The following is a 19,082-nucleotide window of genomic DNA, read 5'->3' as shown; positions in this document are numbered from 1 at the left end:
TAATACCAGCCAAAACTCCCAAATGATGACAGTCAGAGTCCCGCCACCCGGCGCTGACAGCGATTTCTAAGTTAAATTAAGCCTCAATCATGATCTCGGGATAGAACTCTCAAATGTTTGAGAGGGTCCTGTGGCACCTTTAAGACTAACAGAAGTATTGGGAGCATAAGCTTTCGTGGGTAAGAACCTCACTTCTTCAGATGCAAGTGAAGAAGTGAGGTTCTTACCCACGAAAGCTTATGCTCCCAATACTTCTGTTAGTCTTAAAGGTGCCACAGGACCCTCTGTTGCTTTTTACAGATTCAGACTAACACGGCTACCCCTCTGATACTCAAATGTTTGAGACACATTTGAGACTTCTATCGTGAGATCATGAGTGAGGCTTAATTAATGAGTGAGGATCATGAGCGAGGATAATAATCCATAATTGCCTCCAATGGCATTGATTCTATTTTTATTACATATATTATAGCTGGGAACTTCTATGCAAAATGCTAATTCTCATGCATGTAAATGATGCCTTCAAATCTATTTGAAGAATAATATATTACCATAACTCCTTTCAATTTATTGAGCTCTTTCTATCTAGGGGATATTATACACAAACATCTCGGGTAAGTTGAAGCAAGTTATGTTAAAATTTTATGGATCATTCATGTGTATAACAAACATTTGCCTTTTTATTTATTGTAAAATTTTGGCATTGAAGTTTATCAAACAAAAATAAAATAACAGTCAGTCACTCTTGCTTTTCTTACTTACCTCTTCCCTTTTTTGTCCCTCTTTCCCTTCTTTCTATATTGGCTATCATTGCTTTCATCTTTTTAAGTACATTTTCTTTTCCTTTCCCTTCTCTTTACCTCTGCATTCTTCCTAATTTTTTCATACTTAAAATATTGCCAACCGCAAACCTTAAAAAATCGGTAGTCAGACCTCAAAATACAAATTTGGCTTAAAAATAATAAAATATGAGGTTTGTTTTATTTGCCTCTGGCTTCTGAGCCCTTAGGGTATATTCGTGTCACCTTTTCAGGGTTTTCTCTGCAAACACAAAGCCTAAAAATTACTTAAAAAAAAAAACCCACCACCACCCTCTCTCCCCCCAAAATTCTCACAATCACTTCACTGTAGAAGCTGGGTCATGAAGAAAAATGACAAATATGTTGATACTTGCAATAAAATCACAATTCAGCAATACTACTTTCCCTTCCTATTCTTCCTTATCCCTAGATTCTCTCTCTCCCATATATCCTATACTCTCATACACCCCGAAGCATGTACACAAAGCCACATACGCAGACAATCCTAATATTAGTATCTAGGGCCCTACCAAATTCACGGCCATGAAAAATGCGTCACGGACCATGAAATCTGGTCTCCTGCCATGAAATCTGGTCTTTTGTGTGCTTTTACCCTATACTATATAGATTTCATGGGGGGAGACCAGGGTTTCTCAAATAAGGGGTCCTGATCCAAAAATGGAGTTGCAGGAGGGGGTCACAAGTTTATTTTAGGGGGGTTGCAGTATTGCCACCCTTACTTCTGCACTGCCTTCAGAGCTGGGCAGCCAGAGAGCGGCGGCTGCTGACTGAGGGTCCAGCTCTGCTGGAAGCAGTGCAGAAGAAGTTCTCCAGCTGCCCAGCTCTGAAGGTAGCGTCACCAGCAGCAGCAGTGCAGAAGTAAGGGTGCCAATGCCATACCATGCCACCCTTACTTCTGTGCTGCTGCCTTCAGAGCTGGGTGGCCAGAGATTGGTGGCTGCTGATTGATGGCCCAGCTCTGCACACAGCAGCACTAAAGAAAGGGTGGCAATACCATAACATGCCATCCTTCTGGTCTGCTGCTGCCACTGCTCTTCCAGCTGCCCAGCTCTGAAGGTAGCAGTGTCACCAGCAGCAGTGCAGAAGTAAGGGTGGCAGTACCGTGACCTCCCCCCCCCCCCCCCCCCCCCCGCAACTCCTTGTTGGGTCAGGACCCCTACAATTACACCATGAAATTTCAGATTTAAATAGCTGAAATCATGAAATTTAAGATTTTTAAAATCCTATGACCGTGACATAGACCAAAATGGACCATGAATTTGGTAGGGCACTATTCATATCCATGCCCACACTTGTACAGCTGTACAAATTTCTAACTAGTTGCCTATTCCCACTGTCATTGCAATGGCTAGAGGATGGGCATTTCAAGAAGATGTTACCTCATCCCCACACATGTGAGGACAGAAAGGTGTTGGCGATCACACTGCCCTTACAGACTAGCCTTGTAACCCACTGAAAAGGGCCCAAACAGACAAATGCCCAGGCTTGGTTTTACGGAGTCAATAATTAACATTTGTAAAGAAGTCTGAAATCCTGTGATGAAAAGATTACTATAGAAGTGCAAAATACTTTGCACACAGCCATAAAATACTCAATTAAATATCAATTCAAGTACTTGATTTACAGAAACATACTTGTTCTTGCACTCCTAATTTGTACACTCAAATACTGCATGTGTACACTATCTGTATGCATAAATGTCCAATTAGATACCTAACTGATCATTTGTGCTTGCAAATACCTGATTTGCACTCACATTTAAGGTAGCTGTACACATAAATCAGGTCCTAAAAATATGATGCTGCTATTAAAGGAAAAAAGAATGGTTTTCTACTCTTCTATTGATTTATCATTCATATCTTCAGCTCCTTCTTTAATATCCTTTACATACTTTTATTACTCTATATAAACTCAGTTATTTTTCCTAAGTCTCCAAACTCTCTTTCATACCTTTACATCAGGCCTTTAAAGAAAGCTGAGGACAGCTTTGAATGTTATGTAACTGCCAGATGAGGAGCGAGCCGTTATAGGAGATGACCAAAGGTTGCTAAATATTGCTGATTTTCAGATCACAAATATTCTGAACATTTATTAACCTTATTCCAATTACTTTATTTATATTTTGTGAGCATTAAGTAATACCCACGAACTAAAAACAATCTGATTATATAGTGAATAATTATGGTTACCTGGAATAGCTTCATGTGCTGTCAAAACCACGCTTATAATAGGATTTTTAGCTCCTGAAATCTGGTCGCCTTCCTTTGCGGATAGAGTTTTCTCAGTTTTCTGTATCCGTGGCCTCTTCGGAGTTTTTTCTCGCTCATCTTCCTTCCTGTCAAGGTCAACGTCAGAATCATTACCTAAAGAGCAAACATCAAAAAGAACATAACTATGTACAAGTGAAATGTTGTTATATATTTACACCGTGGAAAGAATGGGGAGATACTTAATGTAATTATATGTATTAGGGAAAGCAGATTTAAAAATAAAAGGTGGGATTTTCAAAAGCCCTTGAGTGATTTAGGAGCATAAGTCCCTCTTAGAGTCATGTGTATTCTTAAATCACACAGCCACTTTTGAAAATCCCACCAAAAGGTTTCTGAAACTTGATGACTTTGTGAGCTAGCGAACAGAGGACCGCAAACAGGGGAGTTTGAGAGAGAGTGAAGGAGATCCCCCTGCTGAACGAACAAGGTGCAAGTACTAACCTTGGGGTGAGTGACTTTGTTTGACTGTTTGTGTTTTTCTTTTTCTTTCAGGTTATTTAAGTTACAGGGTCAACTGGGATTGTGTGATTGAGGACTGTTTGAGCCTTTGTTCCCTTGATCATCCTTGATCAGCCTCAATCAGCCTTGTGATCACCCTCCCCCTGTGTGACTAACGAGGGGGTAGGGTTGACCTAGGAGGGAAGGCCTTAAAAGCCAGAGGTTTCAGCGTGGTAGCCGTGTTAGTCTGTATCAGCAAAAACAATGAGGAGTACTTGTGGCAGCTTAGAGACTAACAAATTTATTTGGGCATAAGCTTTCGTGGGCTAAACCCCACTTCATCAGATGCATGGAGTGGAAAAAAACAGTAGGAAGGTATATTACACAGTACATGAAAAGATGGGAGTTGCCTTACCAAGTAGGGGGTCAGTGCTAACGAGACAATTCAATTAAAGTGGAAGTGGGCTATTCTCAACAATAGAATACCAAGGGAGGAAAAATCACTTTTGTAGTGGTAATGAGACCAAAGTAAACAGGGTGGCCCATTTCAAACTATTGACAAGAAGATGTGAGTACTATGGAAATTAGTATGGGAAATTAGTTTTTGTAGTAACCCATCCACTCCCAGTCTCTACGCAAAAGAATACATGGACACAAATCAGACGTCAAGAATTATAACATTTCAAAAATCAGTCGGAGAACACTTCAATCTCCCTGGCCACTCAATAACAGACTTAAAAGTGGCAATTATTCAACAACAAAAACTTCAAAAACAGATTCCAATGAGAAACTGCAGAACTGGAATTAATTTGCAAACTGGACACCATCAAATTAGGCCTAAATAAAGACTGGGAGTCAATTGTTTGACCGTGGTCACCCCATTTAAGGTGGTAAACTGTTATGCATCAAACCCTTAGAGTGACAACAGCCCTAATATATCTAGGCTGTCCATGGGAGGGCTGGTCAGTGCAGAACACACATTTTCGGGGGGAAATTCAGAATTGGGAATGTGTTGGGGTCATCCTGCAAGTAATAACCAAGGCTGGTGGAAGCCAGGATGTGGCTGGTCTTTGCTGACAGGCTGTGGCTGCACACAGACATTCGGGGAGTGATTTACACACTGGCAGGCTGTTTGCGAGCAACTCGGGAGAGAGCTACCAAAGCAGGGCACTGCAAGGTACCCCAGGTTGCAGGGCAGGAGGTAACACAGAACTTCACTGGTCTGGATTGCACCCAAGAACGTCACAACTATGTTATATAAAGATATATTATAGGCCAAATTCAAAAAAGTGATGTACATTATATGAGTACATGGGTATAGATCAGGGGTGGCCAACCTGTGGCTCCGGAGCCACATGCGGCTCTTCAGAAGTTAATATGCGGCTCCTTGTATAGGCACCGACTCCAGGGCTGAAGCTACAGGCACCAACTTTCCAATGTGCCGGGGGGTCTCACTGCTCGACCCCTGACTCTGCCACAGGCCCTGCCCCCACTCTACCCCCTCCCCAAGCCTACCGTGCCCTCGCTCCTCCCCCCCCCCAGAGCCTCCTGCTTGCCACGAAACAGCTGATTGAGAGGTGCGGGGGGGGAGCGGGAGGCGCTGATCTGTGGGGCTGGGAGGGGTGGGAGGCTCTGGGAGCGGGGGGGGGTGCTGATGAGGGGGGTGCTGACATATTACTGTGACTCTTTGAAAATGTACATTGGTAAATTCTGGCTCCTTCTCAGGCTCAGGATGGCCACCTCTGGTATAGATTATATACCACAAGGGAGAAATGTAGCAGGGAAGTAAAAAGCAAAGATTTTAAGAAATTGTATGTTAGTGTCCCATACAAAATTTGTTTCATCATATTTTTCTTCCCTGTCGTCTAGTCATCTCTGTATGCAATTTATGCTCACTAACTTGTAAATCTCATCACCATTTGAAACACCTCTGAATCTGTAAATTAATATAGTTTTAAGAGATTACTGCTGTTTTTGTTAGACCATTTGCATCGCGAACAACAATTTCACAATCAAGATTCAGCCTGATTGGAGTTGACACCTCTGAAAATAAGAGAAAAATATAAAGATGAGGGCAGATTTTTAAATATAATACAGTTGCCATAGCACTAAACGAAAAACTGTGTTCTAAAGCTATTATTGCAGTGCTGTATTCAAGCACTACTGCCAAAGGGCCAGACAATGGACCAGCCCTACACAGCTGCATGATTATATGGGGAAATAAGATCCCCCATACTCACTCCTCTACACGGCCTCCCTGCACCTCCACGGCAGGCAAAAGGGAAGAGCCGGGACTGATCACCTGTTTTCCCCCGCTCCAAATTGTGCCCCCTCTCTGAGGCACAATTCCTTCCCTGGGTTCCTATTCAGAGCTAGATGCAAAGAGTGGAGGAAGATAGCACAAAGCGTTAATGTAGGCTATGGCTAACATAAGAGAGAAAAAAATTAGTCTTCTAAACAGGAAGAAATATTAATTAACAGATGGGACAATACTGACAGATTCAGTCTGTCAGTGACCAGAAATCTGTTAGGAATTTAAAATAACTTGCCAAGATAGTATAAAATTCAATAAAGCTCCAATCAATAAATAGGAAGTGATAAAGGTGAACAAACACTATTCGGAAAAGAAAGCAATGAACTTGTCAAAGAGGTTTTTAATTGGAAAAATACAATAATTGTAGTCTGAAGAGACATAGCAGTTCCTTCAATTCAAACACAAGAAAAGATCTAAGGAGAATATATGTATTATGTTACATACTGCTCACCTGTGGTCATTTATGCGGTCTGATACCTTGCCAGAAGCCCAAATAACAACAATCAAGGGAGAACAAATAGAAGAAGCTTAGTAATACGTCTATTTGGACCAAGAAATTAACATGTGCCACGATCAGGAAGGTGAACTCTTACAAAGGAACAAAGCAGGTTGGTGCGCATTCAATTCTATCAAGGATGTCCTCCAAGGAAAAATCAACAAGGCAACATGCGCCAGCCTTTTCAACTCAACAGTACTGCCAGCAATGTTGTACAGCAGCGAAACATGGGCGCTGACGAAGACAGAGGCGCAGCAACTGTCTGTCACGGAGAGGGCAATGTAAAGAAGAATTCTGGGAATTTCAATCTGTGACCGAGTCCACAGTGAAGCGATCAGACAGCAGAGTGGAGCGCAGGACATGGTGAGAGCAGGCATAGTAAATGCGAGAGGCTGGGCATAGAGCGAGACTGACAATCGATGGACTGCAGCTGTCGCTGAGTGGTACCCACAGGAACTGAAATGACCACTCGGCCGACCTCCAAAGAGAAGGGAAGATTTTATCGTGAAAAGACATGGCCGCACATGGAGAAGGAAAGCCAGGATACAAGAAGAATGGAAAACGTGTTGTGATCCGCGCAATCTATATGCGGGCTGAAGGACAGATCAATCAAGGTGATCACTGTGACAGTCCACCTCTGAACCTCTGTAAATTAGGACAGTCTTAAAAATGGGTGTGCAGAAATAATTAACTTTAGACCAGCATACAGTAGATCAATTTAACACTATATAGAATCCTTATAGAATTTCTCAGGACAATAGTGCTTTATCAAAATCTCATTTTAAATTCAGTTGCAGCAGGCTGCTAAAAGCTAAACATGAAGAAATAATTCTAAAGCGAAAAATATCTTTTACTCTTGATAGTGGGCTCAATCCTGAACTGTGTCAAGTGTCTCAAACAAGGTCTTGCAACTCAATTCCCATTGTATTCAGTGGAAGCTGGGGATGCTCAGCACCTTGCAGAACTAGTCAAAGTATTTGCAAAGGTGCTTAGAATATGTTCAATGCAATAGAAATGCTGTTATCAAAAAGATCCAACTAGGGGTCAAGAATTGGTAAGAGGTAAAATTTGACTGATCAGTAAATTACAAGTTACAGTTAATGCTGAATATCAGTGTTGTGATCATTGATGAGGCAAGTCTGAAACAACATGTATATGATAAACTTCTGTCTAGACAATGTTTGGTCTCAGCCAAGTCCTACAAAACCTCTCATGTCCCATCCTGCAGCCCTTACTCACATAAGCAATCCTCACTCATTTGCATAGTCTCATTGACTTTTATGGGAGTTGCAATTGCTCAGGCTCCCCAAGGTCAGGAACTAAAGAGTGGAGAATGACCCCGCCAAGATCTTTCGACTAAACCTCATTTTAATTTACAAGGCCATGCTATTTCTGAGTTAAGACCTGACAAAAACGCATGACAAAAATTTTCAAAACATAACTAATGCATATTTTTTCTGAGACTCTCCACATGTACAAAATCTGAAATGGAAGTGACCTGTTTCGTGGATACTGGGGTGGTGTGGGGAAACAGCTTTACAATGGAAAGCCAGTCTCGAAGTTAACGAGGGAGAGGATACTGGCTCTCTTTAATATGAGAGAACTAAATTATTGCTGAGGTAATCTCATTGGAATAAACAACTCTGCCTTCACTGTTGTAGTTTATGCATTCTGGCATGAGTGTTCTCTGTTTTCTCCAAATAGGACACCTCACCCCATAATACTCCTGGTGTATTATAAATGAAGCTTCATGAGTGGTTTTAAGTTGATTTAGAAGAAAATGAAATGCATTCAGCTTAGAAGGTCTAAACAAAGTTTTGCCAAATGGTAAGCCAAAGTATTTGCTTGCTCGTAACAGCTTTATTTAAATGAAGTTCCTCACTTCAGCTCCCCCTTGCTAAGGCACATCACGCAGTGAGTCTGAACAGCTGGCACTTCGATTCAACAGACTAATATATTGACCTTCCCTGTCCAGTGAAATGCATTTTAAATCCCAGTTGTGCTTGTACAAGTAATATAATGCAGTGCCAGATCTTTATACCACATGTAAGGAATGTTCAAATTGGTGGTGATGAGAAAGGCTACTGTCAAATCCATGGAGTATCAATATTTTCAATGTTATTTCAAACTAGACTGTTCAACCATCCCAATTTTCTGATCAGAGTCCCTAATTGGAGGTGCTGCCACGTGCAGCCTTAATTGGAGGCATGCCTGGTGCGTCCTCAAGGCACCACTACCAGTACCTAATTGGCATGCTGGAGTGCTGTTCATTGAAGGATTTTAAGTTTTTCTTTATTCCACTAGGCCTCTACAGCAGTGGTTCTCAAACTAGGGCCGCCGCTTGTTCAGGGAAAGCCCCTGGCGGGCCGGGCTGGTTTGTTTACCTGCCGTGTCCGCAGGTTCGGCTGATCATGGCTCCCACTGGCTGCGGTTCGCCGCTCCAGGCCAACAGGGGCTGCAGGAAGGGCGGCCAGCACATCCCTCGGCCCGCGCCACTTTCTGGAGCCCCCATTGACCTGGAGCGGTGAACCGCAGCCAGTGGGAGCCCCAATCAGCTGAACCTGCCAACATGGTAGGTAAACAAACCGGCCCGGCCCACCAGGGGCTTTCCCGGAACAAGCGGCGGCCCTAGTTTGAGAACCACTGCGGAGGTAGATACTATGGTGCTACAGATCAGGCCTAGGGGCTCCCTTCTCCAGTAAGTACAGTGTGGGGAGGGAGCCAGGGTTCCAGCTGTGGCTAGTTCTACCCTGGGTCTGGCATAGTTGAGAGCAACCTCAGGGCTGCTCTAAGTGACACCAGCTATTAATCATGCCCAAGGAGCCATTGGCCACGCAAGGGGTCTACAGGATGCAGGTGTTGCACTGATCCAAGAGGAGGGGGAAATTCCTCTTGTAAATTTTCAAAACTGGCCATGCAAAAATTTTATGTGAAATCAGTAATTACTTGTGTAAGTATAACACAGGAGTGGCCAAATTTACTGACCCTCCGAGCCGCATACAATAATCTTCAGGAATTTGAGAGCTGCAAGACATGCACAACCTGCCCCACGGGGCAGTGCCTGCCGGGGCATGCGGCTTCTGCCCCAATGCTCCCAGTGGGGCTAAAGCCCTAGTCCCACCACAGGGCAGAAGATCCTAGTCCCACCACCCTGCCAGAGGGCAGAAGCTCCAAGCTCCCCCCCAACCCAGTCTGGTAGGCGAAGAATGGGGTGGGGTGCGTGAGAGGCTCTGCGAGCTGCACTTTAACTGTAAAAGAGCCACAGGCGGCTCACAAGCCAGTTTGGCCATGCCTGCTATAGCGTTTTTGTGACCAAAATGGAGTCTGCTCTGTAGGGCAGCTCTGGCCAAATGAAGGCACATGCAGAAACACAGCAGGTAAACTCCTTTCTACCCCAAGAGCACCTTTTCTAACCCCCGGGACTAAACTCTCTCTCTCTCACACACACACACACACACACACACACACACACACAAATCAGAGGGATGAATGTAGAAAAACAACAGGGAGAGAAGACTGGGTGGGGGGGAGAAAGAGGGGGGGCAATAAAACAAAGGTTACATCCAACACAGAGACCCATGTGCCTGCCACAATATAAAAGGACAGACACCGAGCAATGCATCTAGACTCAGAGTTTAGGAATCCTGGGCAGAGTTCCAGTCTGGTAGTGAGTCTTCAGCACCTGGTCGTCTTCGGCGCCAAGATACTTTCCCCAGCAAACCCCTTGGGTGCCCTTTTCTGCCACAATCTGCAAACTCACAAAGGGACAATCTCCCCACTTAGCTAACTACAGCCTCCCTCCTTACTCCCAACGCAGTCACAAGACCCAGTACTCACAGCCCCATACAGCTCTGGGTAACTGTGATACTGGGTCCGGCTCCAGTTTGTCCATCTCAGGTGATTCCTTCCTGGCACAGTGCTCCTCCTGGCTCCTGTCCTGGGTCGACTGCTCCGTCCTTCCTGGGCTTTGGGCTGGCTCAGCTGCTTTGCTACAGATGGGCCTGCTTGCTGTAGACCTCTTGTTTGGAGCTACAGACACACACCTGCCCCAGTTACTCCCCCTACTTCAACTCTCCTCCCCCCAAAACAACCAGCACTTCCTCTGCCTGAGGAAGGTTTTTAAAGGAGCCGTGCTCTCTAAACACCAACGGGATTACATTTGCATAAAACACCCATTTGAGTGAGAAGTGAGAATTACTTATTGACAGTCATAAGTAAACTTTTTAAAAGCACCGAAGTGACTTAAGATAGCAAGTAGTTTTCAAAAATGATTTAGGCTCCTAAGTGACTTAGAATCTTTGAAAAATGTTATCCCCTGTCTACATAAGAAAATTGTACCTGTTTAACTTAAGTTGAATTTTAATCTGATTTATTTAAACTAGTACAGCCTCCTGCATAGACACTTATTTTGGTTTAAGAGAAGCTTACTTTGGTATTCATGACTCTCTCACAAACCAAGAAGAGAATGAGCTGGATTAATAAATTTTGGGTTTGGACTTTTTTAGGGTATTCAAAATTTCTTGATAAGTGAACTCTGGGAAATGCAGGTGAGCTGTGGGTTGGTGGGTGCAGGTGGAGTGGATCCATGCTGTTTGAGAAGGCTTCCCAAATGTGTGATCCTTTCAGCAAAGTAGGATAGTTCTTCACACTGTGTGGTGCTTGGCTCTGATGCAGGTTGTAGGCACTTGGGACTGATGAAGCAATTTACCACCTTTGATAGCTCCTTGATGCAGGATTTGGCCGCCCCAGTGGAGGCTCATAGGAAGGTATTTTTGTCTGGTAATACAGCCTGACCATAGGCTCTGAAGAATTTATTATGTTTCATCTTGTCTAAATCAGCCTTTGTTTTCTGCCATCAGCACTCAAGTTTCCACACCCTCTCTTCAGCCAGTGCAGACTGTCAGAAAACCAAGAAGTTCTGTGTGGGTGATGGGAAGGAAGGGACTGTTTAGGGGCAAGTGTGCCAATGGCTGAGGCCAGTGTAGAATGACAATGATTCACCGATTCTCAGACTCCTCGTCCTCTGGGTGGGGTGCTGTTGTCTTTTTAGCAGGCTTTGGAATTTGTTGGAATCCATGAGTCTTCATGGTCAAATCAGGATCACTGTTTTTTATTGCTGCCTGAGTGCTGGAAGGTCTCTGACCACTGCCTTAATGAGATGACGGTCTGACAAGACAGTGACTGGATTGTAATGTCCTCTATCTTGATATCTAGGCCTAAGATCAGGTCCAAGGAATCACCCGCTGTGGTGAGTGAACCAGAGATAATCTGTGAAAGTTCTAGGGAAGAAAGTGAAGAGATGGGTTTTTGCATCTGTAGCCAAGTCGATTTGAATTGTGAAATCTCCCAGGACAATGAGTCTGGGGTATTTCACCACCATTACTGACAAAGTGTCAGTGAGCATTTTTCTGTATCCTTTTGTCTGTAGTGGCCTGTAAATAATCATAAAAATCTGTGTTGGCATTGGCTCTTGTTTCCACTGTTAGTAGAATGAAAATGTCTTATCTGAGGCATCTTTCTTGCATTTGATGTTTGCAGAGATGAATGCAGTACCACCTGCTTGTCTGGGTCTGTGGTGTACTGAGTACCTTGGGGAGACGAGGTGGGCTAGCACAGTGTTTGCAGGATCATCTAGCCAGGTCTCAGGGATGCAGACTATATCAGGCACTTCATAACTGATGATGTTGTGTGTTGGTTTTTGTTTCTTAGCAGCAGATCTTGCATTAATCAGCACCAACTTTAGTTTGTGATACTTTCTGCTGTCTGCTTCTGACCTGTGCCTACCTAGTGGACCTGTGCAGTGTGTACAGATGTTAGATGTCTAGAATCTGGTCTGAGACACACCAGGAAGGTGAAGTAATATCTTTTATTGGACCAACTTCTGCTGGTGGAAGGCACAAGTTTTCAAGCCTCAGAAAGATCTTCTTCAGTTCTGGGGAAGTAAACCAAAGTGTCAGAATCTGGTTTCTTATTTCTGCTTTTTCTGTTTTCTTGGACAGTTCCTCCCAATTTGAATTGTGATAGGAGATGAAGTAAATGTTGCCATTGGATGTTCCAAGTGGAAGAATAGTTACCTCATTTGCCATATGCCCTGGGAAAGGCAGGTCTGGTTGGATATCTTTTGGAGCTGTAACCTGGCTGAGTCCTGGGAATGGGTGGACCTGGAACAGTATGTTCCTGGAGTACTGGTATGTGTGCTGGAAGCATGGTAGAACAGCAGTAGAAATAGTAATAAATGGTAGGTCTGACCCCCTCAAGAGGAAGTGTAAATGGCTTCACACATCCACTTCCTTGAAATAAGCTGTCTCTGTTATCATGACGCCACTGTTACTCTTACCTGCTTTGGGAGGGAGGTGGAGAGGAGAGAGGAAGAGAAGTAGCACCTACCATTTAGTCTTGTCTGAGCCAGAGCTGAAAAGTGGGTGGCAGTGAAGACTGGAGGAGCAGGGCTGGGACTGCTTCCTTGTAGAAGAACAGAGCCCATGGGCAGCCTCCTTCCCAGTGGTGGTTCCTGAGCTGAGAGAGGGACAGGAAGGGGAATCACAGCCTCACTGAACCTTTTGAGAATTGACACAAATTTTCTGAAAAGTGAGAAGCGGCTGAAGGTGAAAAAGTGTCTGAAGGTTCTCCCCTGTCTTTCCCCCAAGTGTGGGCTGCGTGAAGGGCCAGCTGGAGCTGGACCCAGCTGCTGTTGCTGGAGCTGTGTCCCTGTCAAGGGGAGAAAAGTGGCTGGGGGAGCAGGGACTCGGCTCCTTTAAGGGCTCAGGGGATTCTCTGCTGTTTCGCTGCTGGTGCTGGCCATGTACAGGGTCACATGGAGTTAGACCCTGCTTATGCAGCTGTGTTCCTGCTGGGGGGAGAGAGGAGAGTGGCTGTTCCCACCTGAAACAATCATCATCATCACAAATGCAAAGGAATGTAGCCTCCTTGCAGATAAAGCACCACCCAGATCAATCTCTAGCTAGGCCTTAACGTGGCCTGACTGGATATGCGGTCTATGTCCATTGTTGGCAATGTTATTGCACCACCAAAGCTTCTGGTGACCACATGATCATCAGCTGTGAAACAATGGCAGGGATTCAAGAGATTTTTGAGAGGTCCAGCTAAGTCACAGAATTATAGAAGTGAGAAATGATAGAGACCTGTTAGGTCTTTCAGTTCATTTCCTTGTGAACAATGCATAGGATTGACTCCAGTACAATTTGGCAGTGTTTTGTCAAGTTTAGTTTTAAACGTCCCATATGATAGGGCTTCAGACATCTCACTCAAGAGACTGCTCCACAGCCTAATGCATCTTACTGTCTAGAAGTTTCTTGATATTTTCCCTTTTACTTCAATAATGCCTATCACAGCTGAGTTTACACATTTTAAATATTTGTAAATTTATCATAACCCCCTTAATCATATTTTAACCAAACTAATTTTTCCTCAGTAAATAAGTGAATAATGTGTTATTACCCAGTTTCAACCTAGGAATCATACGAAAAGGTATGTTAGCTTTACCACTCTTTTAACCAGTAAGTGCACTTTATAATCATGAGCTTATTTTCATAGAAAGAACAGCTCAAATTATCAACTAAAAGTAGAATAGCATTATACCATTCCATACACAGAAGCTTAAAGACATGGTTGCCACAGCAATCATAATTTGGCACCAGAGAGTGTATGTAGGGTTTTTAATATTGCTGAATACACTTTTTAATTTAAGCCTTAATAAATTACACAATGTGGTAGAGTTACAGTTGCTGTGGAAACCATAACTGAATTTCCTGGCTTGTGTGTGTGCGTAAGTTCTCAGCTAGTGTTTTGTGGCTTTTTAAATTTCTTGGTGCTTTTAATTTTTAAGACCAATAGCGAAATTTCAAACTGCCATATAAAATTGAAATGGTTACACATAGAACTTACACATACTAAGCTAGTGCATGCTAATTAGGACTGCCGCACCTTCTTCTTTACCCTCCTATACCATAGATGCATTGGGTGTCCACCAGTTTCTGCCATTTATTTTCATCTTTTGCCAGTCTGTTCAGGCTTCTGAGTGTCATGTTGATGGATCTGGCTTCTTTCTCTATTGTTCTGTGTAACGTTTCTCTAGGGTGAAGTCGTGTTGGTGGCACCCTTAAAATGCATCCTAATTACGTCCTCTGATGTCTTCTTACCACATTTGATGCTTTAGATAGGTTTGCTCAACTTAGAATTTCTGACGTTGCAAGAAACTCTTTCCAATAGTCTCTGAAGATCTTCCACAGAGATTTACTTTGGAGTGAGTTGATCTTCTCGTCAATTTCTTTTGCAGATTTTCTTTACTCTGCTCCATAAAGGAGGGCAGACATGATGCTGGTGTTAAAAAAAAAAAAAAAAAAATCATATTTTTGTGCCAGTGCCAATCATGCTACTTTTCCAAATCTTCTCAAGTTTATGGAAGTTGTTTGCTGTTTTTGATGTTCATTGCTTGACTCTAGTGTGATGTCGCTGTCAATGTACATCTCACTCCTTACATAGAGAAAATTACTTACTTCATTGAGTGTTTCTTTAGCCACACTAATGGTTACTTTTGGGACATTGATAGCCATACATTTTGTCTTTCCATTGTTGATGAACAAACCTACTTATTTTGCTATATATGCGGTGTCTTTTCTTCCATTAAGCAATGTGTTGAACTAAGCAAGACAATGTCATCAGCAAAAATCAGGTCATCCAAATGTACTTTATCATTTGTCCATAAAATTCCTTGGTTGCCTTCTGCAGTTATTTTCCTCATGCTATAGTCAATGACCAGTCCAAACAATATTGGGGACATAATACACCCTTGGCCTTAGTCCACTTGTCACTGCAAACCATTAGGTGATGCTGTCACCATCTCTGACTGCACATGCAGCATTATCATATATTCTTGATTATGCTAATTATTTTTGCAAGTATTCCATAATATGCCCCAATTCTTCCAAGACTTTCTCCTAGTGCACTGTCAAAAGCCTTCTGGAAATCTATACAATTTATCACAAGAGGCGCTTCGCGTTCCATACTTTGTTCTATAAAATATCTGCAATCTACACAATGAGGACCTAAAGTCCAGAGAAAATCTCCAAGGAGTCCAAAAGAGTCACTGTTGGACTTGATATAGTACCAGGTCCCAACACCAATGCATCCTGTTCCTGGGCTTGCTCCTATAAGAATGACAGTACTGAGATCTTGACTTGCATAAAGAGGTAAGAGGAGAGGCTGTAGACCTTCTTTAATGGGCTCCTGATGCATAAATCCCACCTCTGACTGAAGAGGAGTAAGCATAGTCCAAATGCCAAGGTGGTACGGTATCAGGTAGAGTGGCAAGGGACCAGGACTTAAACCGACCAACGAGATGTGGACACTGTGACGTTGTGCAGTCTATATGGTTTTATAAAAACATAATAAGAAGTGAATATAATGTAACTGGAATAGTTTTATAAAAATATAAGTGAATATAATGTAACTGGAATATGCTTCATGCAAAAGGTCTCTTGTAAGGTATCATTACAAAGCTTATAATCTACTGAGTGTGATCATCCTATTTGTATAAATGTACCGCTCTTGTATCTAAAACTAGAAATATGAAATATAACTCTGAGGGCCTATTGTAATTATGCAAAGTGTGGGCCATTAATAGTGGTTTGGAATCTTGATGACTCCCATTAACCAGGACCATTGTCTGCAGATGGCTGTGTTTACCTGTTAGTCTTCCTGTATATGTGTGTGCTGGCAAGTGGGTAATGAAGTCTTGTAGTGACATGTGATCATGTCACCTGACCTGGAATCCATCTTTAACCTGGGTGCTTTTCCAGTGGGGGGGAGGGTGTGGAAACCCAGAGGGACAAAGGGTTCCCGCCTTATGCAAAAGATATATAAAGGGGTGGAAGAGAACAGAGGAGCCATCATGAAGAATCCCCTAGCTATCACCTGAGCTGGAACAAGAGCTGTACCAGGGGAAAGAATTGTGCCCAGGCCTGGAAGGTGTCCAGTCTGAGAAAAAGCTTACTGAAGCATCTCTGAGGGTGAGATTATCTGTACTCAGTTTGATTAGACATAGATTTGCGCATTTTATTTTATTTTGTTTGGTGACTTACTTTGTTCTGTCTGTTACTACTTGGAACCACTTAAATCCTATTTTCTGTATTTAATAAAATCACTTTCTACTTAATAATTAACTCAGAGTATGTATTAATACCTGGGGGAGCAAACAACTGTGCATATCTCTCTATCAGTGTTATAGAGGGCGAACAATTTATGAGTTTATCCTGTATAAGCTTTATACAGGGTAAAACGGATTCATTTGGGTTTAGACCCCATTGGGAGTTGGGCATCTGAGTGCTAAAGACAAGCACACTTCTGTGAGCTGTTTTCAGGTAAACCTGCAGCTTTGGGGCAAGCAATTCAGACCCTGGGTCTGTGTTGGAGCAGACGGGAGTGTCTGGCTCAGCAAGACAGGGTGCTGGAGTCCTGAGCTGGCAGGGTAAACAGGAATAGAAGTAGTCTTGGTACATTAGGTGGCAGCTCCCAAGGGGATTTCTGTGATCCAACCCGTCACAGACACTTCTATGAGAAGCCTCCAGTAGATACCGTACATCTGCCTTGCTGCACCACAGAGCATCCAGCAAGCGCCCAGACCCTCATGGCACTGAAAGTGTGGGTGCCAAAGATTATCCCAGTAACGGGGCTTGTACAACAGGGACAGGGGCATGAACCTCCTCCTGCACCAGCAATGAATCCTGAACCAAGAGTCAAAGGCGGTCCCCAGTCACCATGTAAGACTCAAGAGTTGTTGGTACCGAGATCATAGAGTGTACCACAGACTAAGCTGAAGCTGTAGAAGGTTCTGGCAATAGAGTCTGTCTCAATGATACCGAAAGAGGTGCCGGAAACTACACCTCTACACTGCTAGATGATGAATATAGTACCAGGGAGCGGCTAGCTGGGTCTGATTTAGCTCTAGCCTCAGTACCAGACTTCTTCTTTGAGAGCGAGGTGCCTAATGGAGACTCAAAGAAGAGGTGGACTTCTGGCTAGAGGAACTTGAAATACCTGACTTCTGGCATTTCATGAAACTGGAAACGGATCACATCTTCTCTCTAGCTCCCTCTGATAAGTGAGCCCACCGAGTCTGATAGTGCACTCTGAGATGGAGTCTGAACCCCTGCTACTGAGCGGCTGGGTTCCAAGTGGGGATGCAAAGCTGCCTCCATCAGGAGATGCCAAAGTCGAATTTCACTCAACTTCTTAGACCTGGTCTTAAACCCTCTATAGAAAGGGTACTTATGCCTTATGCGACCCTCTCCTAAACCCTTTAAACAGCTAGAATGACTGGCATAAATTTGTTACACCAGAACAGCACTTAAATCCCAGGGACAAAGACGAGCCTGGTACCAAGCTTAAAGTAAAAAAAAATAATATATATATATATATATATATATATATATATATATATATATATTGAAACAAATGTCTAAAATGAGTACTGCTATCACAATAATTCATTGACTAACACACTATGTACACTAAGGGGTAGAAAAACTTTCTTTAAAAGAAGACAGACAAAAGAGTGCAGCAAGTATACACACAGACTCCAACCACCAATCATGGGTGATGAGAAGGAGCTGAGGGAATCAGGATGGCTCTTTCCCTTTTTGCCCTCAGTTAGCAGCACAAGCATGCAGAGGGTGCAGGTGCCACCCCGATAGCTACCACTATGGGAAAACCTTCTCCAGCTACAGTGCACTGGAGCATACACCTTAGGTGGAATGGACATGTGCAAGCACTTGAAGAAGAATCTCTGCTTCAGTCATCATCAGCAGGTGCCCACCACATAATGACTTGAAGGGATTATCAAGTAGATATAAGTCTAAATGGAAAACAAAATCTAAACCCAGTATTCCACTCTAATTTAAAAACAATACAGTCTAGTATTAGGAGTTTTATCTACCATATCATATTCAAAGGGAAGAAGATTGGTCCACATGGTTACATGTCCTTTTGTAAGACATTTGCTTACCTGGATCTCCTTCTTCCTCTCCTTCATTTGAAACAATGATGCAGATGTGTTTTCTTAGCTGACGTGGGTTAGAGAACTTCCGACTACATTTCCGGCATTCCAAGTTGCCTGGTAAAACTTCAGCCAATTCTGTTCCTTCCTCTGGCCCTTGTTGTGTTTCCTCGCTTGGAATGCAGTTACTGTTTTCTGCTGATTCTTCATCTGCGCAGAACTTCTTAGTTGACCCTTTTGGCCTGCCCCTTTTTCTCTTCACTACAAGAAGCTCTATATAGGAAAATTGAAAAGAAGCTGTAATGCAATTTTGCAGGGTTATTGGGAGGATTAATTAATGTCTGTACAGCTCCTTGAAAATGGAAAATGCTAAATAAAGTTCAAGAGCTTCTCCCTTTGAAATGTGAAAGCACTGTTAAAGTTTCACACTCAGACTTTTCTTTTTTAAGGAGTGACATTTGATGGTATATCTGCCAGCCGCAAAGCAGTAACACTTTGTATTCTTGATACCAAATTCAAATTACTATACATTTCAAAAATTAAAATGTAGGCTTTCTTTTAAATTGCAGCATGTTATTTTATCAGTGTGTGCATTCCTTCTAGAAAGTTGTTCTGCTCTGTGTTTTCTGACTGGCACTTCACAGATCACAAGTTCTAGTCCTTGCCTAAATCTCATTTTAATTTATATTTATGTTCAAAGAAATTGCTTAAGTAAATTCTTTGAAAAATG

General features: G+C 43.0%; 1 protein-coding gene across 1 annotated transcript in view; it reads right to left on the bottom strand.

Annotated features, from left to right (window-relative positions):
• ZFAT (zinc finger and AT-hook domain containing) overlaps window positions 1–19,082 on the bottom strand; it is a 151,300-nt gene that overhangs the window by 93,075 nt on the left and 39,143 nt on the right. The window contains exons 3-4 of the mRNA XM_065398805.1: window positions 18,362–18,625; window positions 3,011–3,184 (exon numbers count right to left, since the gene is read on the bottom strand). Of these exons, the coding sequence (XP_065254877.1) occupies window positions 3,011–3,184; window positions 18,362–18,625 (438 nt within the window). The remainder of the gene's footprint in view (window positions 1–3,010; window positions 3,185–18,361; window positions 18,626–19,082) is intronic.

This window comes from Emys orbicularis, chromosome 2 (genome assembly GCF_028017835.1).
Source record: "Emys orbicularis isolate rEmyOrb1 chromosome 2, rEmyOrb1.hap1, whole genome shotgun sequence".
Taxonomy (NCBI): domain Eukaryota; kingdom Metazoa; phylum Chordata; order Testudines; family Emydidae; genus Emys; species Emys orbicularis.
This window is presented reverse-complemented; position numbering and strand designations above follow the sequence as displayed.